Raw genomic sequence first — 27,728 nt, forward strand, 5'->3', positions numbered from 1 at the left:
TTTTGTGCTTTAAACAAAAAAAGACAGACAATTTTGAAAAAAAACTCACTATTTTTGACTTTTTGCTATAAAACATATCCAGTAAACAAAAAGGTTAAAAATCAAATTTCGTCATAAATTTAGGCCAAAATGTATTCTGTGACATGTCTTTGCTTTATGTGAAAGTTATAGCGTCTACAAATGGCGGTATATATACTGGAAATTTTTTTTTATACTAGCAATGGCAGTGATCAGCAACTTATAGCGGGGCTCTGGCAGGCATTCGGACACTGAGGGGAACTGACTAACTGCCACTGACATCCCAATGACACTAATACAGTGATCAGTGCTAATAAAATGCACTGACACTGTACTAATAACACTGGGCAGAAAGGGGTTAACATCTGGGGTGATCAAAGGGTTAACTGTGTGCTGTTTTACTGTATGTTCTGTGTGTGTTTTACTATGTAAACATACTGCTGTGTATTTCTCTGTTGTGCAGAGAAGTACACAGCAGCATATTACTTAGTCTATTACTTAGTCTACAATCGTCTGAGCTCCCACCTCACCAACAACAACCTTCTTGACCCTTTACAGTCTGGCTTTCGCCCTCTACACTCCACTGAAACTGCCCTACTAAAACTCTCTAATGATCTAATAACTGCTAAAACCAACGGCCACTATTCAATACTCCTACTACTCGACCTCTCCACGGCTTTTGACACAGTTGACCATCCCCTCCTCCTCAAAAAACTACACTCTCTTGGCCTCAGAGACTCTGTTCTCTCCTGATTCTCCTCCTATCTATTGCAGCACTTCTTCAGTGTTACCTATAACACTGCCACCTCTTCTTCACTCCCTCTCTCTGTAGGGGTCCTTCAAGGCTCCGTCCTTGGACCCTTTCTCTTTTCCATCTACACCTCCTCCCTCGGTCACTTGATAAACTCCCACGGCTTCAAGTACCACCTCTATGCTGATGACACGCAAATCTATCTGTCTACCCCTCACCTCACCCCTTCAGTCTCCACTCGCATCACTAGCCTACTAAGTGACATATCGGCTTGGATGTCACTCCACTTCCTCAAACTCAACCTTTCCAAAACTGAGCTCTTAGTATTCCCCCCAGCCCGTGCCACCTCCGCTGACTTCACCATAAATATCAGTAACACAATCATCAGTCCATCCCCTCATGCCAGGGTACTAGGTGTAATCCTAGACTCCCATCTGTCCTTCCAGCCCCAGATCCAAACGCTGACAAAATCTTGTAGACTACACCTCCGCAACATGTCCAAGATACGACCGTTCCTAACCCCAGAAACCACTAAGTAACTTATTCACTCCCTTGTCATAACACTCCTCGACTATTGTAACTCCCTCCTCATTGGCCTACCTCATCACAGGCTATCCCCACTCCGATCTATCATGAATGCTGCTGCCAGACTTATCCACCTTAATAACCATTCTGTATCTGCCACCCCTCTCTGCCAATCCCTCCACTGGCTCCCAGTTGCCCAATGGATAAAATTCTAAACACTAACAATGACATATAAAGCCATCCACAACACTGCCCCAATTTACATATCCGATCTTATCTCTAAATATCCCCCAAACTGTACACTCCGCTCCTCGCAAGACCTCCTACTCTCTAGCTCCCTTATCTTCTCCTCCTCCCATGCTCGCTTTTGCAGGGCGTCACCCATCCTCTGGAACTCTCTACCCCAATCTATCAGACTAACGCCTACTCTACTTACTTTTAGGCGATCACTGAAAACCTATCTCTTCAGGGAAGCCTATCCCGCCCTCTGCTAATACTGGAATCCTCTCCTCTTCCAACCACTCCATCCCCCACAGTTATTACCTATTGTACCATTCACCCCTCCCTCCTAGATTGTAAGCTCCAAGGAGCAGGGCCCTAAAATCCCTCTTGTATTGAACTGTATTGTTACTGTATTGTCTCTCACTATAATGTGAAGCGCTGAGCAAACCATTGGCGCTATATAAATCCTGTGTAATAATAATAATAATATTACTGCTGGCAGGAGAGAGACCTGTGTTGTTTACACACAGGTCTCTCCCCTGTCAGTGTTCCTCGGCGATCGCCAGGTGTCAGCGGAGAATCTCTGGCCAGGACCCAGTGATTGACATCTGTTATGCCAATGGTGGTGCGCGCCCCCTACCTGGAAATGCAAAATCGTGTACATATACTTGATTTTGTGCAGCTCTGCCACCCTGGAGCAGTAGTTTTGCTATAGGGCGGTAGGGAAGTGGTTAAAGTGGTAGTAAACACTGCTTGAACACTTGTACCTATAGGTAAACTTATAAAAAAGGAAACGGTGCAAATTTAGGAGATATTTACTGCATCTGCAGCCAGTGACGTCAGGAGTGCTTGTGTTTGAAGAGACGGTATACTCATGCTGTCCCTTCAGAGCCCTGTGTTGTGGCTGTGACTTCTGTATGCATGTGCAGGAGTGATGTCATCGCGGCTTGGCCATTCAAACTGCTGGTGCCTATGAACCCAGAAGGAAGAGCAGGTGAAGATGGAAGCCCTGTCAGTGGTGACAGTGCGCCGCTAGATGGCTTCATTCTAAGGTAAGTCTGTCATAATGTGCTAGTATGCAATGCATACACTTGGACAGGAGGGGACGGTAGGGTTGCATATACCGAAAGCAATCCTCTCCATTTCCCTCCCGTGTTGTGGAATTTCAGTCAGGCCACACTCTTACGGTGAACAAAAAAAGTGTTTATTCACATCATACAAGTGCATGGGCCAGTCCAGGGGAGGACTGGCCTACAGTTGCTCCTTTACAATGGTTATTTATACTGTGTAAAAGGCACAAATGTGGTTGGTCAACATTGTTAGATGCTAGCAGCTTTTCACCATATCTAATTTGGAATAAATTATTATTATTATTATTACATCGAGTTTATATAGCGCCAAAGGGTTTGCTCAGCGCTGTACAATAGGGGGGGGACAATACATGGCACAGTACAACAATAACAAACAACGTACGAGGGGTAAGAGGGCCCTACTCTTTCAAGCTTACAATCTAGGAGGGAGGGGGTAATGGTACAGTAGGAAGTGGCTGAGGGGAATGAGGGGTGGGAGGAAAGAGGGAGAATGGCCGTTAGGTGAGGGTGGTGTAGGCTTCCCTGAAGAGATGGGTTTTGAGGGAGCGCCTGAATGTGAGGAGGGAAGGCGACAGTCTGATGGATTGGGGCAGTGAGTTCCAGAGGATGTGGGAGGACCTGGAGAAGTCTTGCAGTCGTGCATGGGAGGAGGAGACCAGGGAGCAGGATAGAAGGAGGTCCTGTGAGGAGCGAAGGGTACAGGTAGGGTGGTACTTGGGGATCAGGTTGGTGAGGTAGTCAGGGGCAGTGTTGTGAACGGCTTTGTAGGTCAGGGTTAGAAGTTTAAATTTGATGCGTTGGGCAATCGGGAGCCAGTGGAGGGAGAGGCAGAGGGGGGTGGCAGAGGTGGAGCGGGTTGTGAGGTGGAAGAGTCTAGCCGCTGAGTTCAGGATGGTCTGGAGCGGGGAGAGCCTGCACTTGGGTAGGCCGGTGAGAAGAGAATTGCAGTAGTCAAGGCCTGAGATGATGAGGGAGTGTACTAGAAGTTTGGTGGTGTCAGGGGTGAGGAAGGTACGTATCTTGGCAATGTTGCGGAGGTGGAGCCTGCATGTGTTTGTAAGTGATTTGACATGAGGTTGGAAGGAGAGGTTCGAGTCAAGAATGACGCCAAGGACTTTGGCTTGCAGGGCAAGAATGATAGTGGAGTTGTTGGTGATGATGGATAGGATGGGGGGGTATGGGCAGGGGGAAAGACGAGGAGCTCGGTTTTGGAGAGGTTGAGCTTGAGGAAATGTAGCGACATCCAGTCTGAGATGTCGTTTAGGAGGTGAGTGATGCGGGCGGAGATAGTGGGGGTGAGGAGACGGGTGGAGAGGTAGATTTGGGTGTCGTCAGCGTAGAGTTGAAGCCCTGGGAGTGTATGAGTTTGCCCAGGGAGGAGGTGTAGATGGAGAAGAGAAGGGGTCCAAGGACAGATTCTTGGGGGACCCCAACAGAGAGGGGGAGGGAGGGGGAGGTGGCACCATTGTAGGTGACGCTGAAGGGATAGGTAGGATGAGAACCAAGAGAGAGCGGTATCTCTGATGCCAAGGGAGAGTAGTTTATTAAGGAGGAGGGGGTGGTCAACTGTGTCGAAGGCCGCGGAGAGGTCCAGGAGAAGGAGCCAAATGACCAAGTATGGCATGTCACTTTATATCTAGACAACAAACAAGGTGCAGGGCAACCTTTGACATATGTTCCCAAATGGTCATGTCATAAAACATTCTTAACTTGCCTTTTTTAGCTATGTAGCAAGGTTCTGAGGAGTTCACGACCCAGGTTTGAACCACAATGTTTAAAACAGCAGTTACAGTACAGTTATGTATTTATTTGACACCTGCAGCCTCTGAAAGCCAGCATTTCCTCCTCTCCCTCCTTCTGGCATTCAGCAGCTGCAGGAGGAAAATATTCATTATGCTATTCAAAATAAAAAATTTTAAATTCTGAATCATTTTATTTCATTGTATTCCATTACCTGTTAACAAATCACTTAAGTATGTGTCAGGGATCGTGGCGTCCCGTCGGCCGGCGCATGCGCGCTGGCGACGGCTCACGCCGGGACACAGGCACCAGGTCCCGGCGAGCCGGGGATGACAGGATGCCGCGCATGCGCAGTGGAAGCCACGGGCGCACCTCGGGCGGCCAATGACAGCCCGGGGGCGCGTTCTGGGCGGCCAATGACAGTGCAGGGCGCACTATTTAAAGATGCCCTGCACTGTCAGTAATTGCCGCAAGGTCTATCTGTGATTCTGAGTTCCTGCACCCGTCTAGTGACCCTGTTTGACCCTGACTACGCTGCCTGCCCCTGTGATTGACCCGGATTGCCCTGACTACGCTGCCTGCTCCTGTGATTGACCCGGATGGCCCTGACTACTCTGCCTGCTCCTGTGATTGACCCGGATTGCCCTGACCATTCTACGGACTGACTTACCCTGCTGACCCTGCGTGTGACCCGACTACTCTTTGCCCGCCGATTCTGTACCTCGCTTACCCCCACGGGACCACGATCCGTTACTACCCCGCTGGGGCCGCCATCTGCTTCACATCTGGCTCTCCGGTACCTGCATACGTCCCCGGAGGTTTCCTCAGCCACTGGTGGGCCTGCTCAGAGGTCGTGACCTGGTCCGGGACTGTTTCAAGTCCATCCCCACCATCAGGGGCCCTGGTGAAAGTACAGCCCGGGCTTAGACCCCACGCTCTGGGTAGGTCTGTCAGTTGGCAGCCTGAGGCACCACCTGGCGGATCATAACAGTACCTTGCGGCCATGACAGAGCCAGGAAGTGGACCGGCGTCCCTAGAGGATATTTGCCAGCACCTGGCAACTTTGACCCAGGCTTTCCAGAATTTCCACAGTCGCTGCGCCCGACTGGAGGACCGCATGGAGTCGTTAGCCCCCCTGACTCCCCCTGCTCAGAGTCCTCCATCTGCAGAACCTCCCGCTGCCCCGGCATCCGGAGCGGTTGCCACATCCCTAGCTCTTGAACCCCGTGTTCTCCTGCCGGAGCGATTCCGTGGTGACCGGAGCCGCTTCCGAGCCTTCTGGAACGCTTGAACCCTGTATTTCGACTTGCAGCCCCGCACGTTCACCACCGAGACCGTCAAGGTGGGGTTTATAGTCTCTCTCCTTCAGGATGAGCCCCAGGATTGGGCTCACCGCCTGATGGAGAAGCACGACCCCCATCTTGACTCCGTGACCGAGTTCTTTCAGGCCATGGCTGTTTTGTATGACGACCCTCAGCGGGCTGCTTCCGCAGAGGCTACCCTATACTCTCTACGGCAAGGCCGCCGGACAGCCGAAGAATACGTGTCCGATTTTAGGCGTTGCATGGGAGACACCAGATGGAACGATGCGGCCTTATGTCACCAGTTCCGCATTGGGCTATCTGAGTCTCTCAAAGACGAACTGGCACGAGTAGGCCTACCTGACTCCCTGGAAAAACTTATTGAGTTAGCCATTCAAATTGACCGTAGACTAAGGGAACGTCGGCTGGAAAGGAGCAGCCAGGGTCAAAGGGTGGCATGGATTCCACCAAGGGACACAGCTCCAGCCCCAGGGAGCCATCTGCGAAGCACGGAATCAGGGCACAACCCGGAACCCATGCAACTGGGACTGGCCCGTTCCCACTTATTGGTCGAGGAACGTCAGAGGAGACGATCACAGAACCTATGTCTGTACTGCGGGGAAGGTGGTCACCAGGTGCGCTCCTGTCCTGCAAAAATGAGTAAGTCCACGTCCTTTTCTTTTACTTTACCTGCAGGAAGTGATGATCAGTCAAGTTACCTGGCCATACCTGTGTCTTTACAGCTCCCCGGAGGAACATTGTCGGTGACCGCAATCGTTGACTCAGGAGCCTGTAGTTGTTTTATCGATCTGACTTTTGCCCACCGGCAAAAAATCCCTCTCCAGACCAAAGAAAGGGGGTTCAACATCTTCTTGGCAGATGGGTCCAGTATAAAATCAGGGGTGGTGGACCAGGAGACACCACCCATTTTCACCACAATGGCAGACCATCACCAGGAGTTCCTCCGTTTGGATGCCATCGCATCTCCCCTTTTTCCAGTCATTCTGGGGCTCCCTTGGCTGCGGGCCCATAAACCCCAGATTGACTGGGAAAAGGGAACTATTCAATTTCGGTCACCTTACTGTTTGAGTCACTGCCACGTCACAGGATCCGTGGTTCCCCGGTTCCTCCTGTGCTTGGATGGCGACACCAATCTATCCCAGGTTATTCCTCCGGCCTACCATGACTTCTTAGACGTGTTCAGAAAGCGAGGAGCTGACATTCTTCCTCCGCACCGTTCCTACGATTGCCCCATAGACCTCCTACCAGGGTCTGAGATCTCGTTCGGCCGTATCTTTCCTTTGTCTGAAACGGAATCGGGAGGGAATATATTGACGAAAACCTTCGGAAGGGATTTATTCGTCCATCCACATCCCCAGCCGGGGCCGGGCTGTTCTTCGTAGAGAAGAAGGACAAGTCATTACGGCCCTGCATAGACTACCGTGATCTGAACAAAATAACGGTAAAGAATCGTTATCCCTTACCCCTAGTCCCCGAGCTCCACCAGAGATTGAGTTCAGCAATGATATTTACTAAATTAGACCTGCGGGGGGCCTATAACCTTGTTCGTATCAGGGAGGAGGATGAGTGGAAGACGGCTTTCCGCACGAGATTCGGCCACTATGAGTATTTGGTGATGCCATTTGGGCTCTGTAACGCACCTGCAACCTTCCAGCACTTTATCAACGATGTTTTTCGTGATTTCCTCGATGTTTTCGTGGTGGTTTATTTGGATGACATCCTAATTTTTTCCCCCTCACTGGAGGTTCATCGAGGTCACGTGTCACGGGTATTAGAACGGCTGCGTCAACACGGGCTATACGCTAAGGCAGAAAAGTGCTGTTTCGAACAGCGCAAAATCACGTTCTTGGGACTGGTTCTCTCTTCCGCAGGGGTCGCGATGGATCCCCAGAAAGTCACGGCGATCTTAGATTGGCCAATTCCCGCCGACAAAAAGGGGGTACAGCGTTTCATCGGCTTTTCTAACTTTTATAGAAAGTTTGTTAGGAACTTCTCCGGTCTGGTCTCCCCCATCACGCAACTGACGAAACAAGGGGTCCGCTTTAAGTGGCATTCGAAAAGCTCAAGAAATTGTTCACCTCAGCTCCCATTCTCTGCCATCCGGATTCTTCTCTCCCGTATGTTTTGGAAGTGGACGCCTCCGAAAACGCGGTAGGAGCGGTGCTGTCCCAAAGGAATGGTACCAAGGAACTACTGCACCCTGTGGCGTTCTTCTCCAGGAAGTTGACACCGGCGGAACGTAACTATGACATTGGAGATCGGGAGCTCCTGGCCATTAAATCTGCTCTAGAAGAATGGAGGTATTTACTGGAAGGAGCCACACACCCAATCCTAATATTCACAGATCACAAAAACCTTGAATATTTAAGAACGGCAAAACGACTGAGACCTCGCCAGGCAAGATGGGCTCATTTCTTTTTGCGATTTACATTCCATATAACGTACCGACCCGGTACTAAGAATACAAAACCAGACGCTCTATCCCGCACGTTTGAGGACCCCGACGACGCAGTGGTACCTGACACCATCTTACCTTCCGGAAGCTTCCTCGCTCTACAAACGGAGCTTCGCTCCCGACTTCTCGACGCTTCTGTAGGACGACCAGTTCCGTCTGGGTCGCCCCTCCAGAACCACGGTGGGCTATTTTGGAAGGAAGACCGGATCATGGTCCCGGAAGAAGTGCGAACCTTGGTCCTAGGGCACTGCCACGACCATCCAATGGCGGGTCACTTCGGGGTTACGAAAACTCTGGAACTACTACGGCGCTCGTTCTGGTGGCCGGATATGATCCAGGATTGCGAGCGTTACGTCCAGACCTGTCCCACCTGTCAAAGGAACAAGCCCTCCAGGAGTAGGGCATGGGGATTGTTACGTCCTTTACCTATACCCAAACGGGCCTGGCAGATGATTGCCATGGATTTTGTGGTCGAACTCCCACCATCCCAAGGCTACACAGCAATAATGGTGATCATCGACTGCTTCTCAAAGATGGCACATTTTGTACCCCTGGAGAAGACCCCATCAGCACCAGAAACGGCACGGATCTTCATTAAGGAAGTAGTGAGGCTTCATGGGGTTCCCGAAGATATAGTGTCGGATCGGGGAGTCCAATTCACCTCCAGGTTCTGGAACGCCTTGTGTATAGCACTGGGAATCAAGCTGTCGCTTTCATCCGCCTACCATCCACAGACCAATGGCCAAACCGAGAGGACCAACCAAACGCTGGAACAGTACTTACGATGCTACACATCCTACCTTCAGGATGACTGGCTGACGTTGTTGCCTTCCGCAGAATTCTCGTACAACAACTCGAATCACTCAGCTACGGGTCAATCCCCGTTCTTTTCCAATTACGGGTATCATCCCACATTCCTCCCTGATCTGATGCCTGAAAATCCGGTACCGGCGTCTCAAGACATCTTGACCTTCTTTTCTGTCAATAACAAAACGATTCAGGAAGCCATCGCTAAAGCCCAAGAGGACAGTAAAAGGGCGTTCGACAGGAAAAGAAGAGGAGAGTTACTGCTTCAACCAGGGGATCAGGTGTGGCTGGCAACCACCAACTTGAAGATGCTGTGCCCTTCACGGAAGCTGGGACCCAAGTACATCGGCCCATTTCCGGTAAAACGAGTAGTCAACGAGGTGGCCTACGAACTCGAGCTTCTGCGAACCTTCAAGATACATCCTGTGTTCCATGTGTCTCTCCTGAAGCCATCCAGACCGGACCCCTTCTTGGACCGTGAATCCAGACCTCCCGAGGCAGTCGCCATAGGTGACCAGGAGGAATATGAAGTGGAGACTATCCTCAGTTGTCGAAAGAGGGGGGCCAGACGCAGTTCCTGATAAAATGGAAGGGTTATGGCTCTGAGGAGAACCCATCCAGAATGTTCACGCCCCCAGGCTCATCCGGAAATTTTTTCGTGGCCACCCGCGGTGGAGAAATCAGTGGGGCTCCCGGAGGGTGCCCATAGGGGGGGGGGGCAATGTCAGGGATCGCGGCGTCCCGTCGGCCGGCGCATGCGCGCTGGCGATGGCTCACGCCGGGACACAGGCACCAGGTCGATGACAGGATGCCGCGCATGCGCAGTGGAAGCCACGGGCGCGCCTCGGACGGCCAATGACAGCCCGGTGGCACGTTCTGGGCGGCCAATGACAGTGCAGGGCGCACTATTTAAAGATGCCCTGCACTGTCAGTAATTGCCGCAAGGTCTATCTGTGATTCCGAGTTCCTGCACCCATCTAGTGACCCTGTTTGACCCTGACTACGCTGCCTGCCCCTGTGATTGACCCGGATTGCCCTGACTACGCTGCCTGCTCCTGTGATTGACCCGGATTGCCCTGACTACTCTGCCTGCTCCTGTGATTGACCCGGATTGCCCTGACCATTCTACGGACTGACTTACCCTGCTGACCCTGCGTGTGACCCGACTACTCTTTGCCCGCCGATTCTGTACCTCGCTTACCCCCACGGGACCACGATCCGTTACTACCCTGCTGGGGCCGCCATCCGCTTCACATCTGGCTCTCCGGTACCTGCATACGTCCCCGGAGGTTTCCTCAGCCACTGGTGGGCCTGCTCAGAGGTCGTGACCTGGTCCGGGACTGTTTCAAGTTCATCCCCACCATCAGGGGCCCTGGTGAAAGCACAGCCCGGGCTTAGACCTCACGCTCTGGGTAGGTCTGTCAGTTGGCAGCCTGAGGCACCACCTGGCGGATCATAACAGTATGTATATTATATATGGCATGCTTGTTAGAGTCCAACCTCTGTAGCTGTAGGATAACAGGTCTGAAGAAGGAGCCTACTGAGCATGCTCCGAAATGCGTTACTGCCCCCCTTCACCTCCTACATTCGACTCTGCTCTCCAAGCCTCATTTTGATACACAGACACATCCTAGGTCTTACTTCCTGATCCTATAGGCAGGGCTGCTGCTGGACGGCTGGATGTCTCATCTGGATCTTAATACACCACACAATGAGTCTTTTTAACTATTTATCTTGTAAGTGCAATTTATCTATTGTTCACTAATAAATTGTCTATACTGCACTTAGAGGCACCTTCTTCTCTTTTTCAAATTACCTAATTAGCCCTCACTCTTCAAAAGGCTGAGCACTTTTGGGCTACAGCAGAGTGTCTAAAAATGTGGACATCTCATAAAGCATGTATTCCTCACTTTACATTGAGCAATGAGTCTCACAAACAAACTATTTAGGGGGTATTTGACAGTCTCATAGTGCTCTCAGGCTTCTCCCAAGAGGAAGCTACAAACCACTGGCAATAGACCTTGTCACACAAGAAAAAGATAACTACTTAATGTGTCATCTCCAACACACTGAACCGAAAATGTTTGATCACCTACTATCTTGACATCTATGAATATCTTAACAGATTTTTAAAATGTTTTTACAGATGGTGGGATAGCAAGATTTAAAGTGTACGGCATTGGACAGAGAAACTGGTCCTTGTGTGGTCCAAATGACTTGGAGGATCTTCTGTCAATGGCTAATGGAGGTGTCTGTCTTGGGTTCAGTGACGCACATTATGGACATCCTCGGAATCTTATAGGTATCTACAAAGCGAGCTAATACCTTCCGTCATATGCTATAAACAGAGCACACATAAGATTATGGAAACTGGTCACTATTTACATCACTTTCCTTAAAATATTTAATTTTTTGTGTAACTGTGTTGATTTAACATACAGCAACAGGAAGAGCAGCGGATATGGGTGATGGCTGGGAAACAGCGAGAAGACTAGATCGGCCTCCAATATTAAAGGTAAACGAATATACCAGAATATGCATTAAGTCGTGTGATTTAACTAAATGATATTTAGTTTGCTAAAAGACGGTGGGGGTTATGTACTAAAACTGAAGAGTGCAAAATCTGGTGCAGCTCTGAATAGAAACCATTCAACTTCCTGGCTTTATTGCCAAAGCTTAATTGAACAAGCTGGAGTTAAAAGTTGATTGGCTACCATGCACAGCTGCACCAGTTTTAGTAAAGCTACCCCTGTGTGTCATAAACAATTATCTTGGTTTTTTCTTTTCAAAAATACTTCTTTCAACCTTTTTTACAATAGCAAACCCTTATAATCGCCATTGGAAGCAAATGTGACAGAGAGGAAAAAACAGAAGCACAATCAGAAGACAGGAATAGACATTCTACAACAGGAAGTGCAGATTAAAACATATAAAAGTACTTCTGAAATGACATTAAAGTAGAACTATAGAGAAAACTTTTTTTTTTATTTTGGATAGAGTAAGGGAGGGTAATAACTCCTGTTGGATTTTTTTTCGCCATCTGTGCCCCATTGCTGAGATTTACCTTCACTTCCTGTTCCATAGCCAAACAGGAAGTGAGAGAAAATCCCTACAAATTAAGGGCATTATTTGGGGATCCCCAGGTCACCAGAACTAGTGCTCCCATTGGAAGATTTCTCCTCTATTACTTTTTCGGGGACATCTCAAAATTTGGGATTTTCTTTTACTTTCACTTTCAATGACAAGGGTAAACAGGCCAAATAGAGAAGGGGAATCTCTCTAATGGGGGTACAAACAACAATAAAAATCTGACAGGAGTTCTAATCCCTCTCCACTCTATCCAAAACTAAAAAAAAATTTTGGCTTTAGTAATACTTTAACATGCTAAATATTTGTGAGATTTTAATGATTGGGTTTAGATCCACTTTCAATGATATTCAATAAATCTTTAGGAACTACTGAGTTTGCTTGCTTAGTGATTTTGTGAGTATTTTCATTACTTTTGTCCATCGTTTGAAACATTGGTTAATCAAAAACATATATTTAAGCCAAATCAGGAAGTCACAGGTAGTGAAACCTGTGAGACATACAATACTGATGGGACGTGAAGCCCATCAACCGCCACCAAAATCTTAAATGTCATTGAAAAGAACACTGCTGTTATTTTAGATTATCATTGCTTGTTGTACTATCCAAATACATGCAAATATTTATTTTCCATGATTAGTAAAAAAACAGTTAGTGCGGTTTGCATATTTGCTTGGTGTATTTATACAGTACATGCCAGTTGTAGACAAATATCCCAATGACACTTGAGCTTTACTTGCGTCTTAAGGCCTGGTTAACATTGTGATTTCAGATGTGACTTGAGTCGCACAGAATCACATGATAATGGAAATCACATTGCTTTCAATGGTGCCTGTTCACCTCAATGCAGCACAGCATGTTGCAATTTTGAAAAAGGGTCCTGTACCATTTTGGTGTGATTCCAGCATGATTTTGGCCCCATAGACTTCAATTGAAATGGACGAAAACTCATCTACATATGATTTTTTGCATCTTTCTTTAAGATTTAAGTGCTTCTTCCCCTGTCACAGCAGATATGCTTATCATTGGCAAAAAAAACCCGCAGAGGCATGAAAATTGCATAAAAATGTATCAAAATTGCATCAAATATGCACCCAAGATGCACTACAAATTGGATCAAATTACAGCTGCAATTGTAGCCTTAGGAAATCTCAGTTATTAACAACAACAGAGGATCTGAGTGAGTAGAGTAGTAGTAGTAGTAGTAGTAGTAGTAGTAGTAGTAGAGTATGGTGAGTAGATACAGGAAATAGTATTCTCTTGCATAACTAACTGCAAGATCCAGTGTGAGGAATTTCTGGGAGTTGTAGCCAGCTTCAGTACATCTCCAATACCCCAACTAAGTATAGACACATTCTCCAACATCCTAAGGTACACTGGATCTTTGCTACAGGTCAAAGAACTGGATTGATTTGGCACTTGCAGACAGTAGGTCAGAGCACTGAAATCCTTAAAGTAGAGTCCCACAAAAAAGTGGAAGCTCTGCTTTCCTGCCTTCTCCGTCCCTCCACTGCAACATTTGGCACCTTTGGGGGGGAGGGGGAGCTGGTACCTGTTTTTGACAGGTACCTGCTCCCATTTCCAGCTCAGTTCGGCACCCCCCTTGCAGCCCTCTGGGACACTTTCAAGGTCCCAGAGGACTGCAGCCCATTCACAAACCACAGCACACTTTGTGCATGCGCAGTAGGGAACTGGCTTCTCTGCCTGTTTCCCTTAGTCAAGATGGCGGCTCCAGCATCTAAAAGACGTTTAAAGAATAAGTTCGGGGTGAGGACACTGATGGATCCCTGGACAGGTAAGTGCCCTTCTATTAAAAGCCAGCAGCCACAGTATTTGTGGCTGCTGGCTTTTAACTTTTTTGTGGGGTAGGTAGCAGGGGCCGGAACTCCACTTTACTTTAAGTACAGTTTTCCCCATCTACTTACATCCTCCCACAATTCTGATCTTACATTTTGCAAGTAAACTGGAGGCTTTCTTTAAAAAAGATCGGTCAGTTCACAACTGTAGGTCAGGAATGCCTGATCTCAATAAGTCTAGTATACAATTCTTTTATTTTCTGGAATATTTCAGCTGTCTCTGCACGTGTTACCAAACCCCTTGAAAGAATACACCGCCATACAGTTTTATGACTATATGTTTGGAAAAAGTGTAATGTTTCATCAGTTACATTTTTTCCTTATAGGCAAATGACAAAGGCATTCTCCAGGTTCCAGGAAATGAATGGACAGTTTTTCGTCTTGGTCACCCAGGTCTCATAACACATATAGAAATAGACACCAACCATTTCAAAGGTATGGTGATTAAGCCAGCTTGCAGTTTACCTGATCTATAGAATATACATTAGGAGCAATTAAACCTTATGAAAATGCTGGACGTACCCAAGAAGAATGTTCTGGCTGATGGCAAGAATGAGTGTTTGGTGCAACATATAAATATTGACAATTAATATGTAATATTTACTACTTGAAGTCAGCAGGTGCCTTGTTAAAGGGTGCTGGCTCCAGCCATTTACTGCTGCTCTATTCGTAGACTGAATAGCCTGTGTAATTTGATGTCCTGCTATTCATATCTTTTATCACACACACCATATCTGCTAGTTCATGCAGCCTTGATCATGGGCGGCCCTGTTAGCTTCCTAGTGCCTGATATGCTTTGATTGAAAAATTGAAGGAGCCAGGTGGAAAACTGTCAGCCAGACAGTGGCTGCATCCAATCAGGTACAGCCATTCTTTGGGTATTCTGATAGGTGCCAAGACTGACTGTCAGTATACGATAGCTGTAGATCAAGACTCGTCCACCTGCACTGTATGATGTGGATGGAGGAATTAGATTTCTTCATTTAGTCTGCAGAGTGAACAAAAAACAATCTATTAGGGGAATTTACTAAAACTGGAGCAGTCAGAATCTGGAGCAGCAGCGCATGGCAATTAATTAGCTTCTAGCTTTCATTTTAAAACCTAATTGAACAAGCTGAGTTTAGAAGCTGATTGGCTATTATGCACAGCTGCTACTGATTATGTTTGCTTTGGTTTTTAGTAAATTCCCCTATATACACTGCTCAAAAAAATTAGTTTTGCATTTGGCTAGGGTCATTGTCACTACTGGTAGCATGATACGATACCTGGACTCTCAGAGGTTGCACAGGCAGTCCAACTCCTCAAGAGCAGGGAAGGGATTCCAGGAGACAGGCAGTTATGCAGGCCATAGATGGGGAGAAAATCGGCCGATTTTTCTTTAAAAAAATGAAAAATCAGCCGTTCAATCGGCCGACGTTATCAGGAACGGTAAAAAAAAAAAAATCGTCCGATTTTCATCCCGTCTACAGCCGGCAAAAAGTGTCTCTGCAGAAAGCTCCGCTATTTCTTTGACAGTTCTTTGACATTTATAGCGGCTGCAACATTGTATCTATTTGTATCCATTTTGGATACAGATGTTTTTATTCGGAAACAGATACATTGTTGCAGCCGCTATAAATGTCAAGGAACTGTCAAAGAAATAGCTTAGCTCTCTGCAGGGACACTTTTTGCCGGACTGGAATTCTTCTTCTTCTTCATCCTCTTCTTCTTCTTCATCTTCTTCATCCTCTTCTTCTTCATCATCTTCATCCTCTTCTTCTTCTTCATCCTCTTCTCCTTCCTCTTCTCCTTCCTCTTCTTCTTCATCCTCTTCTTCTTCTTCATCCTCTTCTTCTTCTTCCTCTTCTTCTTCTTCCTCTTCTTCTTCTTCATCCTCTTCTTCATCTTCTTACTCATCCTCTTCTTCATCCTCTTCTTCTTCCTCTTCTTCCTCTTCTTCATCTTCTTCTTCTTCCTCTTCTTCTTCTTCTTCATCCACTTCTTCTTCATCCTCTTCTTCTTCCTCTTCTTCTTCCTCTTCTCCTTCCTCTTCTTCATCCTCTTTTTCTTCATCCTCTTCTTCTTCATCCTCTTCTTCTTCTTCTTCTTCTTCATCCTCTTCTTCATCTTCTTCTTCTTCCTCTTCTTCATCATCTTCTTCTTCTTCCTCTTCTTCTTCTTCTTCATCCACTTCTTCTTCATCCTCTTCTTCTTCTTCATCCTCTTCTTCTTCTTCATCCTCTTCTTCTTCTTCATCCTCTTCTTCTTCTTTCTTCGTTTTGTCTTCCTCTTCCAGGTCACTGCTTATGCTCAGATTTTTTATCGGTAAAAAGATCGGCCGATTTGCCCATAAATGCTGCGAAAATCGGCTGATCGGCAAAATCGGCCGATCTTTTTCCAGCTTTACCGATAAAAAAAATCTGCCAAAATACCGAAAAACGGCCGACCTATTAACCCACTAACGAACCGAAAATCGGCCGATTTTACTTTCAGCCGAAAAATCGGCCGATTTTCGACCCATCTATGGCCTGCATTACTCTCGGAGAGCTGGACAGGGCCGTAGAAGGTCCTTAACCCATCAGCAGGACTGGTATCTGCTTCTTTGTGCAAGGAGGAACAGGATGAGCACTGCCAGAGCCCTACAAAATTACCTCCAACAGGCCACTAGTGTGAATGTCTCTGACCAAACAATCAGAAACAGACTTTATGAGGATGGCCTGAGGGCCCAACATCCTCTAGTGGGCCCTGTGTTCACTACCTGGCCCCATAGAGCTCAATTGGCATTTGCCATTGAACACCAGAATTGGCAGGTCCACCACTGGCGCCCTGTGCTTTTCACAGATGAGAGCAGGTTCACTCTGAGCACGTGACAGATGTGAAAGAGTCTGGAGAAGCCATGGAGAATGTTATGCTGCCTGTAACATTGTTCAGCATAACCATTTGATTGATGGTCTGGGGAGGCATATCCATGAAGGGACGCACAGACCTCTACAGGCTAAACAATAGCACCCTGACTGCCATTAGGTATTGGGATGAAATCCTTGGACCCCTTGTCAGACAATGCCCAGCCGCAATTGGTGAGAGTATGCAGGCAGTTCCTGGAGAATGAAGGAATTGATTCCATTGAATGGCCCCCATGCTCGCCTGACCTAAATCCAATAGAACACCTCTGGGATATCATGTTTTGGTCCATCCGATGCCACTAGGTTGCACCTCAGACTGTCCAGGAGCTCAGTGATGCCCTGGTCCAGATCTGGATGGAAATACCCCAGGACACCAGTCGTCATCTCATTAGGAGCATGCCCTAATGTTGTCAGGCATGCATACAAGCACGTGGGGGCCATACAAACTACTGAGTGCCATTTTGAGTAGCTGCAATGAAATGTCAGCAAAATGGACTAGCCTGCTGCATAATTTTTTCACTTTGATTTTCAGGGTGCCTTTGAATTCAGTCCTCTGTAGGTTGATAATTTTCATTTTCATCAAACGATGGGGCATCCTTATGTTCCTAGCACATTACCCAGTTCATATCAATATAGATGTCCAGCATAATATTTTTCCCCATTGAGATCTGATGTGTTTTCAAAGTGTTCTTTTAATTTTTTTGAGAAGTGTACTGTATGTATGGCCAGCCTTAGAGGTAATCAGAAAACTAAAATTTACTATTAAGCCCTTTAATATTTTGCAACTTAATTGTCATAGAAGCACACTGTATTACATGTTTCTGTGTAAAATAGAAATTGTGAGAAAGTAGTCCAAATGGCATCATAATATATATATATATATATATATATATATACATATATATAATGACGGCGCTATATAAGTACCTATATAAGTGACTGAGCCCTGGTTCACACTAAATGTGGCTTTGAAAACTTCTGGTGAAATAGCGTGATTTCAAAGCCACTGGCCAGTGCGATTTTATGTGTGGCTTGCCTGACATCTGTGCGACTTCATGCACAGATATCTATGCAGATCACACATGAAATCAGAAAATATAGTACAGGAACCTTTTTTCAAAATTGGTGCCACACCGCAAAGTCGGAGTCGCACCAATCTGGAATTGTCAAATAGAATGACAAGTCACATCGGTGTGAACCAGGGCTCAAATCCATTTTAGTTTTCCATGATCTTGTTGAACAAAGTCTTTTGTGAGGATTCTCGGATTTTAGGGTTAATAGAGTGAGCTTGTTTCTGTTTATGCCAGGCAATGCACCCAACTCATGTAAGATAGAAACTGCAATTCTGACACCTAAAGAAGAGGAAGAGAAAACCAAAGCAAAATGGGGTACAAAGTTGGACGACATTTGGAAAACACTTCTTCCTATTACACAGGTATTTCAAAGGCAAATGTCCTAGTATAAAATACTAAAGGAGTAGATTCTGTTCTTGCAGTTTTTGGAGGAGATGTTAGGACAACAGTGGGAGTGACATATACACTATATTGCCAAAAGTATTGGGATGCCTGCCTTTACACGCACATGAACTTTAATGGCATCCCATTAGCCCGTAGGGTTCAATATTGAGTTGACCCCCCCTTTGCAGCTATAACAGCTTTAACTCTTCTGGGAAGGCTATCCACAAGATTTAGGAGTTTGTCTATGGGAATGTTTGACCATCCTTCCAGAAATGCATTTGTGAGGTCAGGCACTGATGTCAGACAAGAAGGCCTGGCTCACAGTCTCCGCCCTAATTCATCCCAAATGTATTCTATTGGGTTGAGGTTAGGACTTTGTGCAGGCCAGTCATGTTCCTCCACCCCAAACTCGCTCCTCCATGCCTTTATGGACCTTGCTTTGTGCACTGGTGCGTTGTCATGTTGGAACAGAAAGGGGTCATTCCCAAATCGTTCCCACAAAGTTGGGAGCATGATATTGTCCAAAATGTCTTGGTATGCTGCCTCATTAAGAGTTCCCTTCACTGGAACTAAGGGAACAAGCCCAACCACTAAAAAAACAACCCCACACCATAATACCCCCTACAACAAACTTTACACTTGGCACAATGCAGTCAGGCAAGTACCGTTCTCCTGGCAACTCGAGTTCAGTAGCGGCATCCTTTACACCACTGCATCTGACACTTTGCATTGCACTTGGTAATGTAAGGCTTGGGTGCAGTGGCCCGGCCATGGAAACTCATTCCTTGAAACTCTCTACACACAGTTGTGCTAATCTGAAGGTCACACGAAGTTTGGAGGTCTTTAGCTATTGGCCCTCCAGACAGTTGGTGACTTCTGCGCACTGTGCGCTTCAGCATGCGCTGACCCCACTCTGTCATTTTACGTGGCCTACCACTTCATTGCTGAGTTGCTGTTGTTCCCAGGTGCTCTCACTTTATTATAATACAACTAACAGTTGATCGTGACATATTTAATAGCAAGCATGTAACATGTAGCATATAACATGTGTGGTTAACTCTACTGTACTGAGAGTAATGAACATTCTGCTCCATTGCGCTGAGACACAACTGGACAGCTACCATCAAATTACTGCTGCAAACCTCTTCCATGATTCTAGCTGTTCTTATTACTAAAGATGGACACATAGATAATATTACAGCAATATAAAAATTCTCCATTCAAGCACTGTTTTGTAATGTCTTAAACACAAGGCTAGCTGGAGGACCATAATAAAGGTTGGAACTTGTCTCATGCAACCTGCTAAAGCATCATTCTAACCTTGGCTTATGCTGGTAATAGCCCAGATAAGTATTCACTTTGTTTCATGGCAGAGCAGATTATTCTGTAAAAAGTTTATTTAATTTATCTTCGTGTGCTTCTATGTCTTTAGCTTCAACCTCATAAAAGGCATTTCATTGACGGAACTTTAATTTCACTCCAAGAGGCTATGACCCATGTGAGGATCACTATTGCTCCAGATGGAGGTGTAAGCAGAGTACGGCTCTGGGGTTTTCCACGACAGCTTCCCTAAGAAGATACTATAAAAAGCAGTCAAAGGAGAGGTTGAATTGTTAAGTTTAAGACTGCAAAACATTAAGAATTATGTGAGAATCACCATTTCTCAAAGTGGAGATCTACTGCAACTCTGTGATTTTCTATGACAGCTTCCACAAGAATATACCATAAAAGTTAGTCAAAAGAAAAGCTGATTTGTGATTTTTCTACATTGTAATCTCTTGATCCTCTTGATTCACATGAAATGTAAAGGCAAATATGTTATGAATTTAAATAAACATGTTGTGAATACCAGTGAGAGGAAGTCTGTTGGGCCTCTTGGCCTATCAAACTGTATACTCCATTGTTTTGTACATAAGCTTGTATACTAAAGGGAACTTTCTTAATTTATTTTGTAGCTCTCTTTGAGCACTTCTGCTCCATGATGGTGCTAATTGCAGACTCTGCATTTATTGTATTTTTATTTCTGTTAATCTGCCTATGCAAACTTAACCACTTGCCCTCTAGAGGATTTACCCCCCTTAATGACCAGGCCTCTTTGTGCTACTCGGCGCTACACTAATTCAACTGATAATTGCATGGTCATGCAATGCTGTACCCAAACAAAATTTACGTCCTTTTTTCACACAAATAGAGCTTTCTTTTGGTGGTATTTGATCACCTGTGCACTTTTTATTTTTTTGCGCTATAAACAAAAAAAGACCAAAAATTTTGAAGAAAAACAATATTTTTTACTTTTGGCTATAAAAAATATATAGTAAACTCAAAGTTATAAATTTAGGCCAAAATGTATTCTGCTACATGTTTTTGGTAAACAAAATCCCAATAAGTGTATATTGATTGTTTTGTGTGAACGTTATAGCATCTACAAACTATGGTTTAGATACTGCAATTTACGCCATTTTTGTGCTATACAGCACTGCACTAGTTTAACTGACAATTGCGTGGTCATGCAATATGGTACATAAATGAAATTTATGTCGTTGTTTTCACACAAATAGAGCTTTCTTTTGGTGGTATTTGATCACCTGTGCACTTTTTATTTTTGGCACTATAAAAAAACATTTTTTAAAAAAAACGATATTTTCTCATTTCTGTGATAAAAAATATCCAAAAAAAGCTAAAACCTTGAAGAAGGGGACATACCCCAAAAACCTGTCCTCAAAATTGTATGTTATTGCAAATAAAAAAAGTATCACGTCAGAACTCAATTGTTTCTGTCGCAAATGCACTAATACGGCTACAATCACCTCAAGCCCTTGTAAATCCGAAAAGTATAGCCTGTTGCCCTCTTACAGGTCTTCTACATCTTGACCCCATATCTGGCACGCTTGCTGGGCAGAAATTGTTTGAATGCAAGGTGGCCAGAAAAAATTAATGAGGGGCTCATCAATGCAGATTTTTTGCTGGGGAGTATAGACATCTGCAATTTTTTGGTTAAGGTGATTTGTGAGGGGCTGAATTTTGTGGAGCCGGTCAAATTCAGGGTCACCCTAAGGATGGCAGAATATATTGTTGTTGAAAGGCATAAAACACATTATACTCTCATATCTATGCCTGGCCATGGCAGCGGAGAACACGGGCATATGATGAATCAGGTCTGTGGACCAATACAACCACAATTCATTTTTTTTAGTAATGCCCATGTTGAGGGTTAGGTCTAAAAAAAATTTAAATTCAGAAACCGTAATGAGTTTGGCAAGGTTTGAATCTGGGTTGGCGGCGATAAACTGTTGAGCATATAAATTGCTTTGATCCACAATCAATGCATACAGATCTTTCGTGAAAAACAGCTCCAAAAAAATCAAGGGGAGTAGTTAAATTTGCTATTTCCACCTGAATTCCAGGTTAGGCAGTGAATGGGAGATTTGCAAGCACATCCGAAAGGATACTAGGGGCTCTACGGGCCCGTGTGCGAATTCTTGGTGGTTGCGGGACAATACTTGTGCTCGCCACCGCACCAGCTTGTACTGCACTTATGGGACTCGCCACGTCACCAAGTGATACTGCAGTGCTGGTCTTATTATTATTAATATACAGGATTTATATCGCGCCAACAGTTTGCTCAGCACTGTACAATATAACGGGAGACAATACAGCAACAATGCAGTTCAATACAAGAGGGTTAGGAGGGCCCTGCCCCTTGGAGCTTACAATCTAAGAGGTATGTGAAAGACCAGGAAGTACTAGGCCACTAGTACTCGACAGTTCACCAAAAGGTAGCGCGGCACTAGTACTGGCACTCTGCTGCATATGAGAGTCATCAAAATTTGCCGACAAGTTCTAACAGAGATCAGGCCTGATTCTGCCAACACTGCAGTTTTGTGTGCAATGTATCAAGTGACAGCAACCTGCTGGGGGAGAACGGGGGGGGGGGGGGAAGAAAAAGCGTAGGGGCTAAATGCAGATGCTGGCAGGTGCCGGAGCTGATCATGCTAATGCTGCATTTTTGGCGACACTATACTAATGTGAACGCTGGTATAGTGCTGATCTGATCAAACATATTGATACGTTCAGACATTATACTAGCAATGGAGGTTTATTGTGCATGAGCATCTTTCTGGCAATCAAGAGGTTAAATGTGATGACTGATGTACTGATGGGTAATCTGACGCTATCTGGGAGGGGCGTGAAAACCACGGGAGCGTGAATCACTTATGTATATATATGTATGTGATGTTGCAAACCTGTGTCACCCTGTAGCAGTATTTCTGCTATAGGGCGGTCAGGAAGCGGTTACATAAACGGTTTGTGTTATGGCGCCTCATAATTTTAACTGACAATTATGCGGTCATGCAACGCTGCACAAACATGAAATTTACATCCTTTTTTCCCTATGAATTGGGCTTTCTTTCGGTTGTATTTGTTCACCTGTGCGTTTTTTATTTTTTGCGCTATAAAAAAAAAAACGCCAATTTTGAAAAAAACAAACAAACAATATTTTGGATTTTTTGCTATAAAACATGTCCAGTAAAAAAATAATAAATTTCAGCCAAAATGTATTCGACATGTCTTTGCTAAAAAAAATCCCAATACGTGTAAATTAATTGGTTTACGTGAAAGTTATAGTGTTTACAAATGGCGGTATTGATACTGGATTTTTTTTGTATACTAATAATAGCAGCGATCAGCGACTTATGGTGGCAATCAGTGACTTATGGCAGCGATCAGTGACTTATGGCGGGACTGCGGTGGACATTCTGACACTGGGGGGGGAACTGACTTGGGGTCACCGACATCCCCAGTGACAGCAATACAGTGATCAGTGCAAAAAAAAACACTGACACTGTACTAATGGCACTGGGGAGGAAGGGGTTAACTTTTTTTAGGCAATCAAAGGGTTAACTGTGTGATGAGAGTGTTTTACTAGTGGGCGGGAAGGGGGGGGGGGTACTTCACTGTTGCACGCTGTCCCAGAAAGCTAAGCTCTGCTCTCCGGAACAGTGAGCCGGGAACTGACGGAGCAGAGCTGCATTGAAAACAATGCAGCTGTGCTCTGTGGCAGTGTTTGCCGGCAATCGCCGGGACCCGGTGGGTAATCACCGGCCAGGACCTGGTGATTGACACTCGCAGCTGCGATCTGTGCCACGGGCAGGGCAGTCACACGCCTTGCACGCGCCCCCAAACATGTAAATAAGGATCACGTTTATATACGTGATCCTGCCTACAGGGGCTGCTTTGCCGCAGTATATATACTGTGGGCGGTCCCCTAGTGGTTAAAGTGTCTTTGAACTTTGACCACCCTAGTAAGAGTTGATTCCTTAAGATAGCCAAAGTTCCTCCTCCCTTCTGCCAAATCATAGCTCTCTTCTCTTCTGAGAGTATCTAACTACTGTCTGTGCTGGCCCTGCTCCTTATTCCCTCACCTCCCTAAATAACCATTCATGTAGCTTCCAGAGCAAGAGCAAAGGGAAATAGCGTGTTATTTGAGAGACATCTCTGAATCTGTCAGGGCTGCTGAGTACACATTACAAATGGCAGCACTCAGCAGCTGTCCCAGGCTTTTTGGATGTATAAACAAGGGGGCTCTTTACAGATAAATACCATGCACAAATATATTAAATGAAGATATATGTAATCTTATAGGAAGAATATTGTTCAAATTAATGGTCTAATAACAGGGTCTCTTTATTCTGCTGTATAAGGTAGGAACAGTTTCAAACTCTGCTGCTATTGCATTTCCACTATGACATTATATGAGATATTTTCCATAACCATGAAATATGAGATATTTTCCATAACCATGAAAGTTATAGTGTTTACAAATGGCAGTATAGATACTGGATTTTTTTTGTATACTAATAATAGCAGCGATCAGCGACTTATGGCGGCAATCAATGACTTATGGCAGGGATCAGTGACTTATGGCGGGACTGCGGTGGACATTCTGACACTGGGGGGGAACTGACTTGGCAGCAATACAGTGATCAGTGCAAATAAAACCACTGACACTGTACTAATGGCACTGGGGAGGAAGGGGTTAACTTTTTTAGGCAATCAAAGGGTTAACTGTGTGATGAGAGTGTTTTACTAGTGGGCGGGGGGGTGAACTTCACTGTTGCACGCTGTCCGGGAAAGCTAAGCTCTGCTCTCCGGAACAGTGAGCTGGGAACTGACGGAGCAGAGCTGCATTGAAAAGAATGCAGCTGTGCTCTGTGGCAGTGTTTGCCGGCAATCGCCGGGACCCTGTGGGTAATCACCGGCCAGGACCTGGTGATTGACACTCGCGGCAGGGCACTTAATCTTGAAGGAAGAATATTGTTCAAATTAATGGTCTAATAACAGGGTCTCTTTATTCTGCTGTATAAGGTAGGAACAGTTTCAAACTCTGCTGATATTGCATTTCCACTATGACATTATATGAGATATTTTCCACAACCATGAAGCATTGGTAAACACACTGTGCTGCTCTGCATGAATAAATGTATATTTGATTCTCAAAAACATAAAAAAATTAGTATGTATGTGAAAGTCCAATAAGTTCAAACTCATTTAATAATACATGGTTTAATATGCAAATTAGTACTCCAAACATCCAAGGGAGAACAGTGGTATGAACCCTCGCCAGACTGGTCACCACCATCAGACACTATCTTTTTACTTTTTGGTAACACTTCTGGTGAGCTCACCTACTGAGAGCTCACCGACTGGCTGCTAGGAGTGCTGCTGTGCATGTGACCTCCTAGTCCTAGGGAATGCATGGGTTGGAGCTATGTGCCGAGATATCATCAGGTTCTTGGATGTGTTACAGAAAGTTTGTTCAGATCGGTCTGGATTGTATTATTGGTAATACAGTTTTAACTTTTATGCATTTGAGTGTAAACTGATTACTTTTAAGAATACATTTATACAAGGGTTTATTCTATGTGGGGTACGTTGTCTCCTTTCTCTTTTTAACATGTAAATGTGCATGTGAGTTAAAACGATATTTCCCTTATTCCTGCTAACTTGGTGGATGAGAAGGGGGAACCTGGTGGGGCATCAGCCAGGGGCGGACTGACCATTTGGAAACTCGGGCACTGCCCGAGGGCCCGGGGTCAGTAGGGGGCCCCATGCGATGCCCCTGGTACCTTTTTCATAGGCTTTTTTGAGTTTGGGACACAGGGGCCCCATGATCCCCTATTGCCCGGGGCCCCATGAGTTGTCAGTCTGCCCCTGGCTTTAGCTATTATTGTAGCAATTGTCATATTACTTCTCTTAAACAAAACAGTCATTCTTTTTCGGTAAGCCTTCAGGTGTGTCTATCTTGTGGCAGTGACCAGTCTGACGAGGGATTCACTGTTCTCCCTTGGGTGTTTGGAGTACTAATTTTCACGTTATATTGCATAGTATCACGAGTTTGGACTTTTTGGACTTTCGCCTTATATACTCATTTTTTTATTTGTTTGAGAATCAAATGTGAATTTATTCGTGTAGCGCAGCACAGTGTGTTTACCAATACTGCATGGCTATGAAAAATATCTCATAGAGTGCTAGCTGCTTAATTTTTTATTTTGCATCACTCCACTAGCATGGTTACTTTTTGGTTGAAACATTATATTATCATCTTGTGCTCTAAGTTGAGCAAAGACCATTACAGTGATCCTAAAGTTAGGGAAAACTGCCCTTTGTCATGCAAGATTTAAAAAAAAAAAAAAAAAAAGCTCTATACTAGGAAATACCAATAATTTATGCCTTAGTTAAGCAGAATGGCTGCAAACCGGTATGCAGATCACTTTAATTGAACCATAACATTTAACAGGACAAATAAAATTCAAATGTCACACATTCTAGTCTTCCATAAAAAGACATGGGATGGATATATAATATACACAGTATTTTATTAGTTAGAATAGTATTTCATTATTAACTTTATACAATTATACTGAGAGGAAGGAAAGTTTAACAAGCAGATTCCATTAACATGGCCTCAAGAGTCTTTCCGTGCGTTACTCTAATCATTGTTTTCTAACATCTCTGCTATATACAGCTAAGAGGATCTTATGGAAAACTTCCTCCTGATGACCTCCTAGATAGTAGTTACAGCTACTCTTATCTTATGAGAAGACAACTTCATTTTAAGAAAAGTGAACTAAAATTAAACTTGTTTGGATAGCACAAGTCAATAAATAAGAGTCAAGTGGAGCAGAAGCAGATCACAGTGTATCAGTAAGAGCAGCAATTGAAACAGAGAGGTGAAGAGAGATATGGAGATAAGATATTTTACTTAAATTTCAAAAGTAATTTAGGTCCACAAATCAGCTGCAAGTGTTCTAATGTCAAAATGAACAAGCTGTGCAAAGCAAACTTCCTTTACTTTGAAGTCCACCTCAAGTCTAGACTTACTTTTAAGGGAGTATCCCTGCAAGGGTAAAAATATTAAAGCAGCTTCCCATGCAATACTCACCTTTTCTCCGACAACGTCCCCTGCCGATTCACCACTCTTCAGTTCAGCGCTGGTCTTCTTCCAGGTTGAATGGAAACCAGCTTCATTTAACCCACTTCCTGTGAACACAGGGTGTGATAGACCCTCCCACTGGGGGTAGATTAAGCAAACACCCAGGACTAAAGCTGGCCATGGATGGAGCGATTTTCTTTCCTGCAACCACGGGTTGCAGGAAAGAAAATAGCTTGGTTCCCCCATCAACATTGACTGTGTTGATGAGGGAATCCCTCTGGCAGAGCTATTGAGTTCTACTAGCAGGGGGGCAGGGGAAGCTGTCTCCACTGGGAGAACACAGTGATTACTGCTAACAGCCATAATAGCTGCTAGCAATAATCGCATGTAAAATCCAGCAGTCTGGTTGTACCCAAGGTGATTGTTCAATCAACTTTGGTATATTCAGTCTACTCATACATGGTTCGAATTTTGGCCAGTCCCTGCTGAACTAGCCAAGATTCAAACTGTCTATGGCCAGCTTTACAGGGGAATGCTACAGGCAACAGCACCCACATCGTTACATGGTGCTATTCTTTACAGGATTCAGGACTGCCTGCTGGTGAAGAAAAATGAAGAGAGACTGAGATGTCACCTGACCAGACTGAAGAACAAAGGATTTAAAGCATGTAAACATTCATTTATATAAAAGGATGTTGATGGTTCAGCAGGATAGATGGGGGGTTGTAGTCACAGAAAAGCTGGTCTTGGGTTTTAGGGCGCATACCATTTGCACACACCTCCAGAACCTTGACTGAGACTCCCTTGCCAAGCCTGCTTAGGGGAAACTTTCCCTATCTCATTAGATACAACACAAACTTGCATGTGTAGCACTACCCCCTCAGGAGTTGCTGAAGTTTTGGGTCCCCTATAGTCTTGCACAGCCAGGCAACACTCATTTTCACATAGGCTTACATCTAGGAGTGAGTCATTAGTCCTTGAGCTTTGGTTTTGTAATTGTATTATGGGGTTGTAACTTGGGTAGGGTAAGGGGTGTATAGGATGCCCAATGGAACTGAGAAACCGAGGACAACATCCTGGA

General features: G+C 45.1%; 1 protein-coding gene across 1 annotated transcript in view; it reads left to right on the forward strand.

The window, feature by feature from the left end:
* Window positions 1–20,064, forward strand: part of ALLC (allantoicase) — a 47,930-nt gene extending 27,866 nt beyond the window's left edge. The window contains exons 8-12 of the mRNA XM_089686704.1: window positions 11,078–11,233; window positions 11,373–11,446; window positions 14,201–14,309; window positions 18,064–18,191; window positions 19,646–20,064. Of these exons, the coding sequence (XP_089542830.1) occupies window positions 11,078–11,233; window positions 11,373–11,446; window positions 14,201–14,309; window positions 18,064–18,191; window positions 19,646–19,786 (608 nt within the window). The 3' untranslated portion in view covers window positions 19,787–20,064. The remainder of the gene's footprint in view (window positions 1–11,077; window positions 11,234–11,372; window positions 11,447–14,200; window positions 14,310–18,063; window positions 18,192–19,645) is intronic.
* The last annotated feature ends 7,664 nt before the right edge of the window (window positions 20,065–27,728 follow it).

Source organism: Staurois parvus, unplaced genomic scaffold (genome assembly GCF_062004578.1).
Source record: "Staurois parvus isolate SC_StPar_1 unplaced genomic scaffold, SC_StPar_1.0 ptg000409l, whole genome shotgun sequence".
In the NCBI taxonomy this organism is placed as follows: Eukaryota; Metazoa; Chordata; class Amphibia; order Anura; family Ranidae; genus Staurois; species Staurois parvus.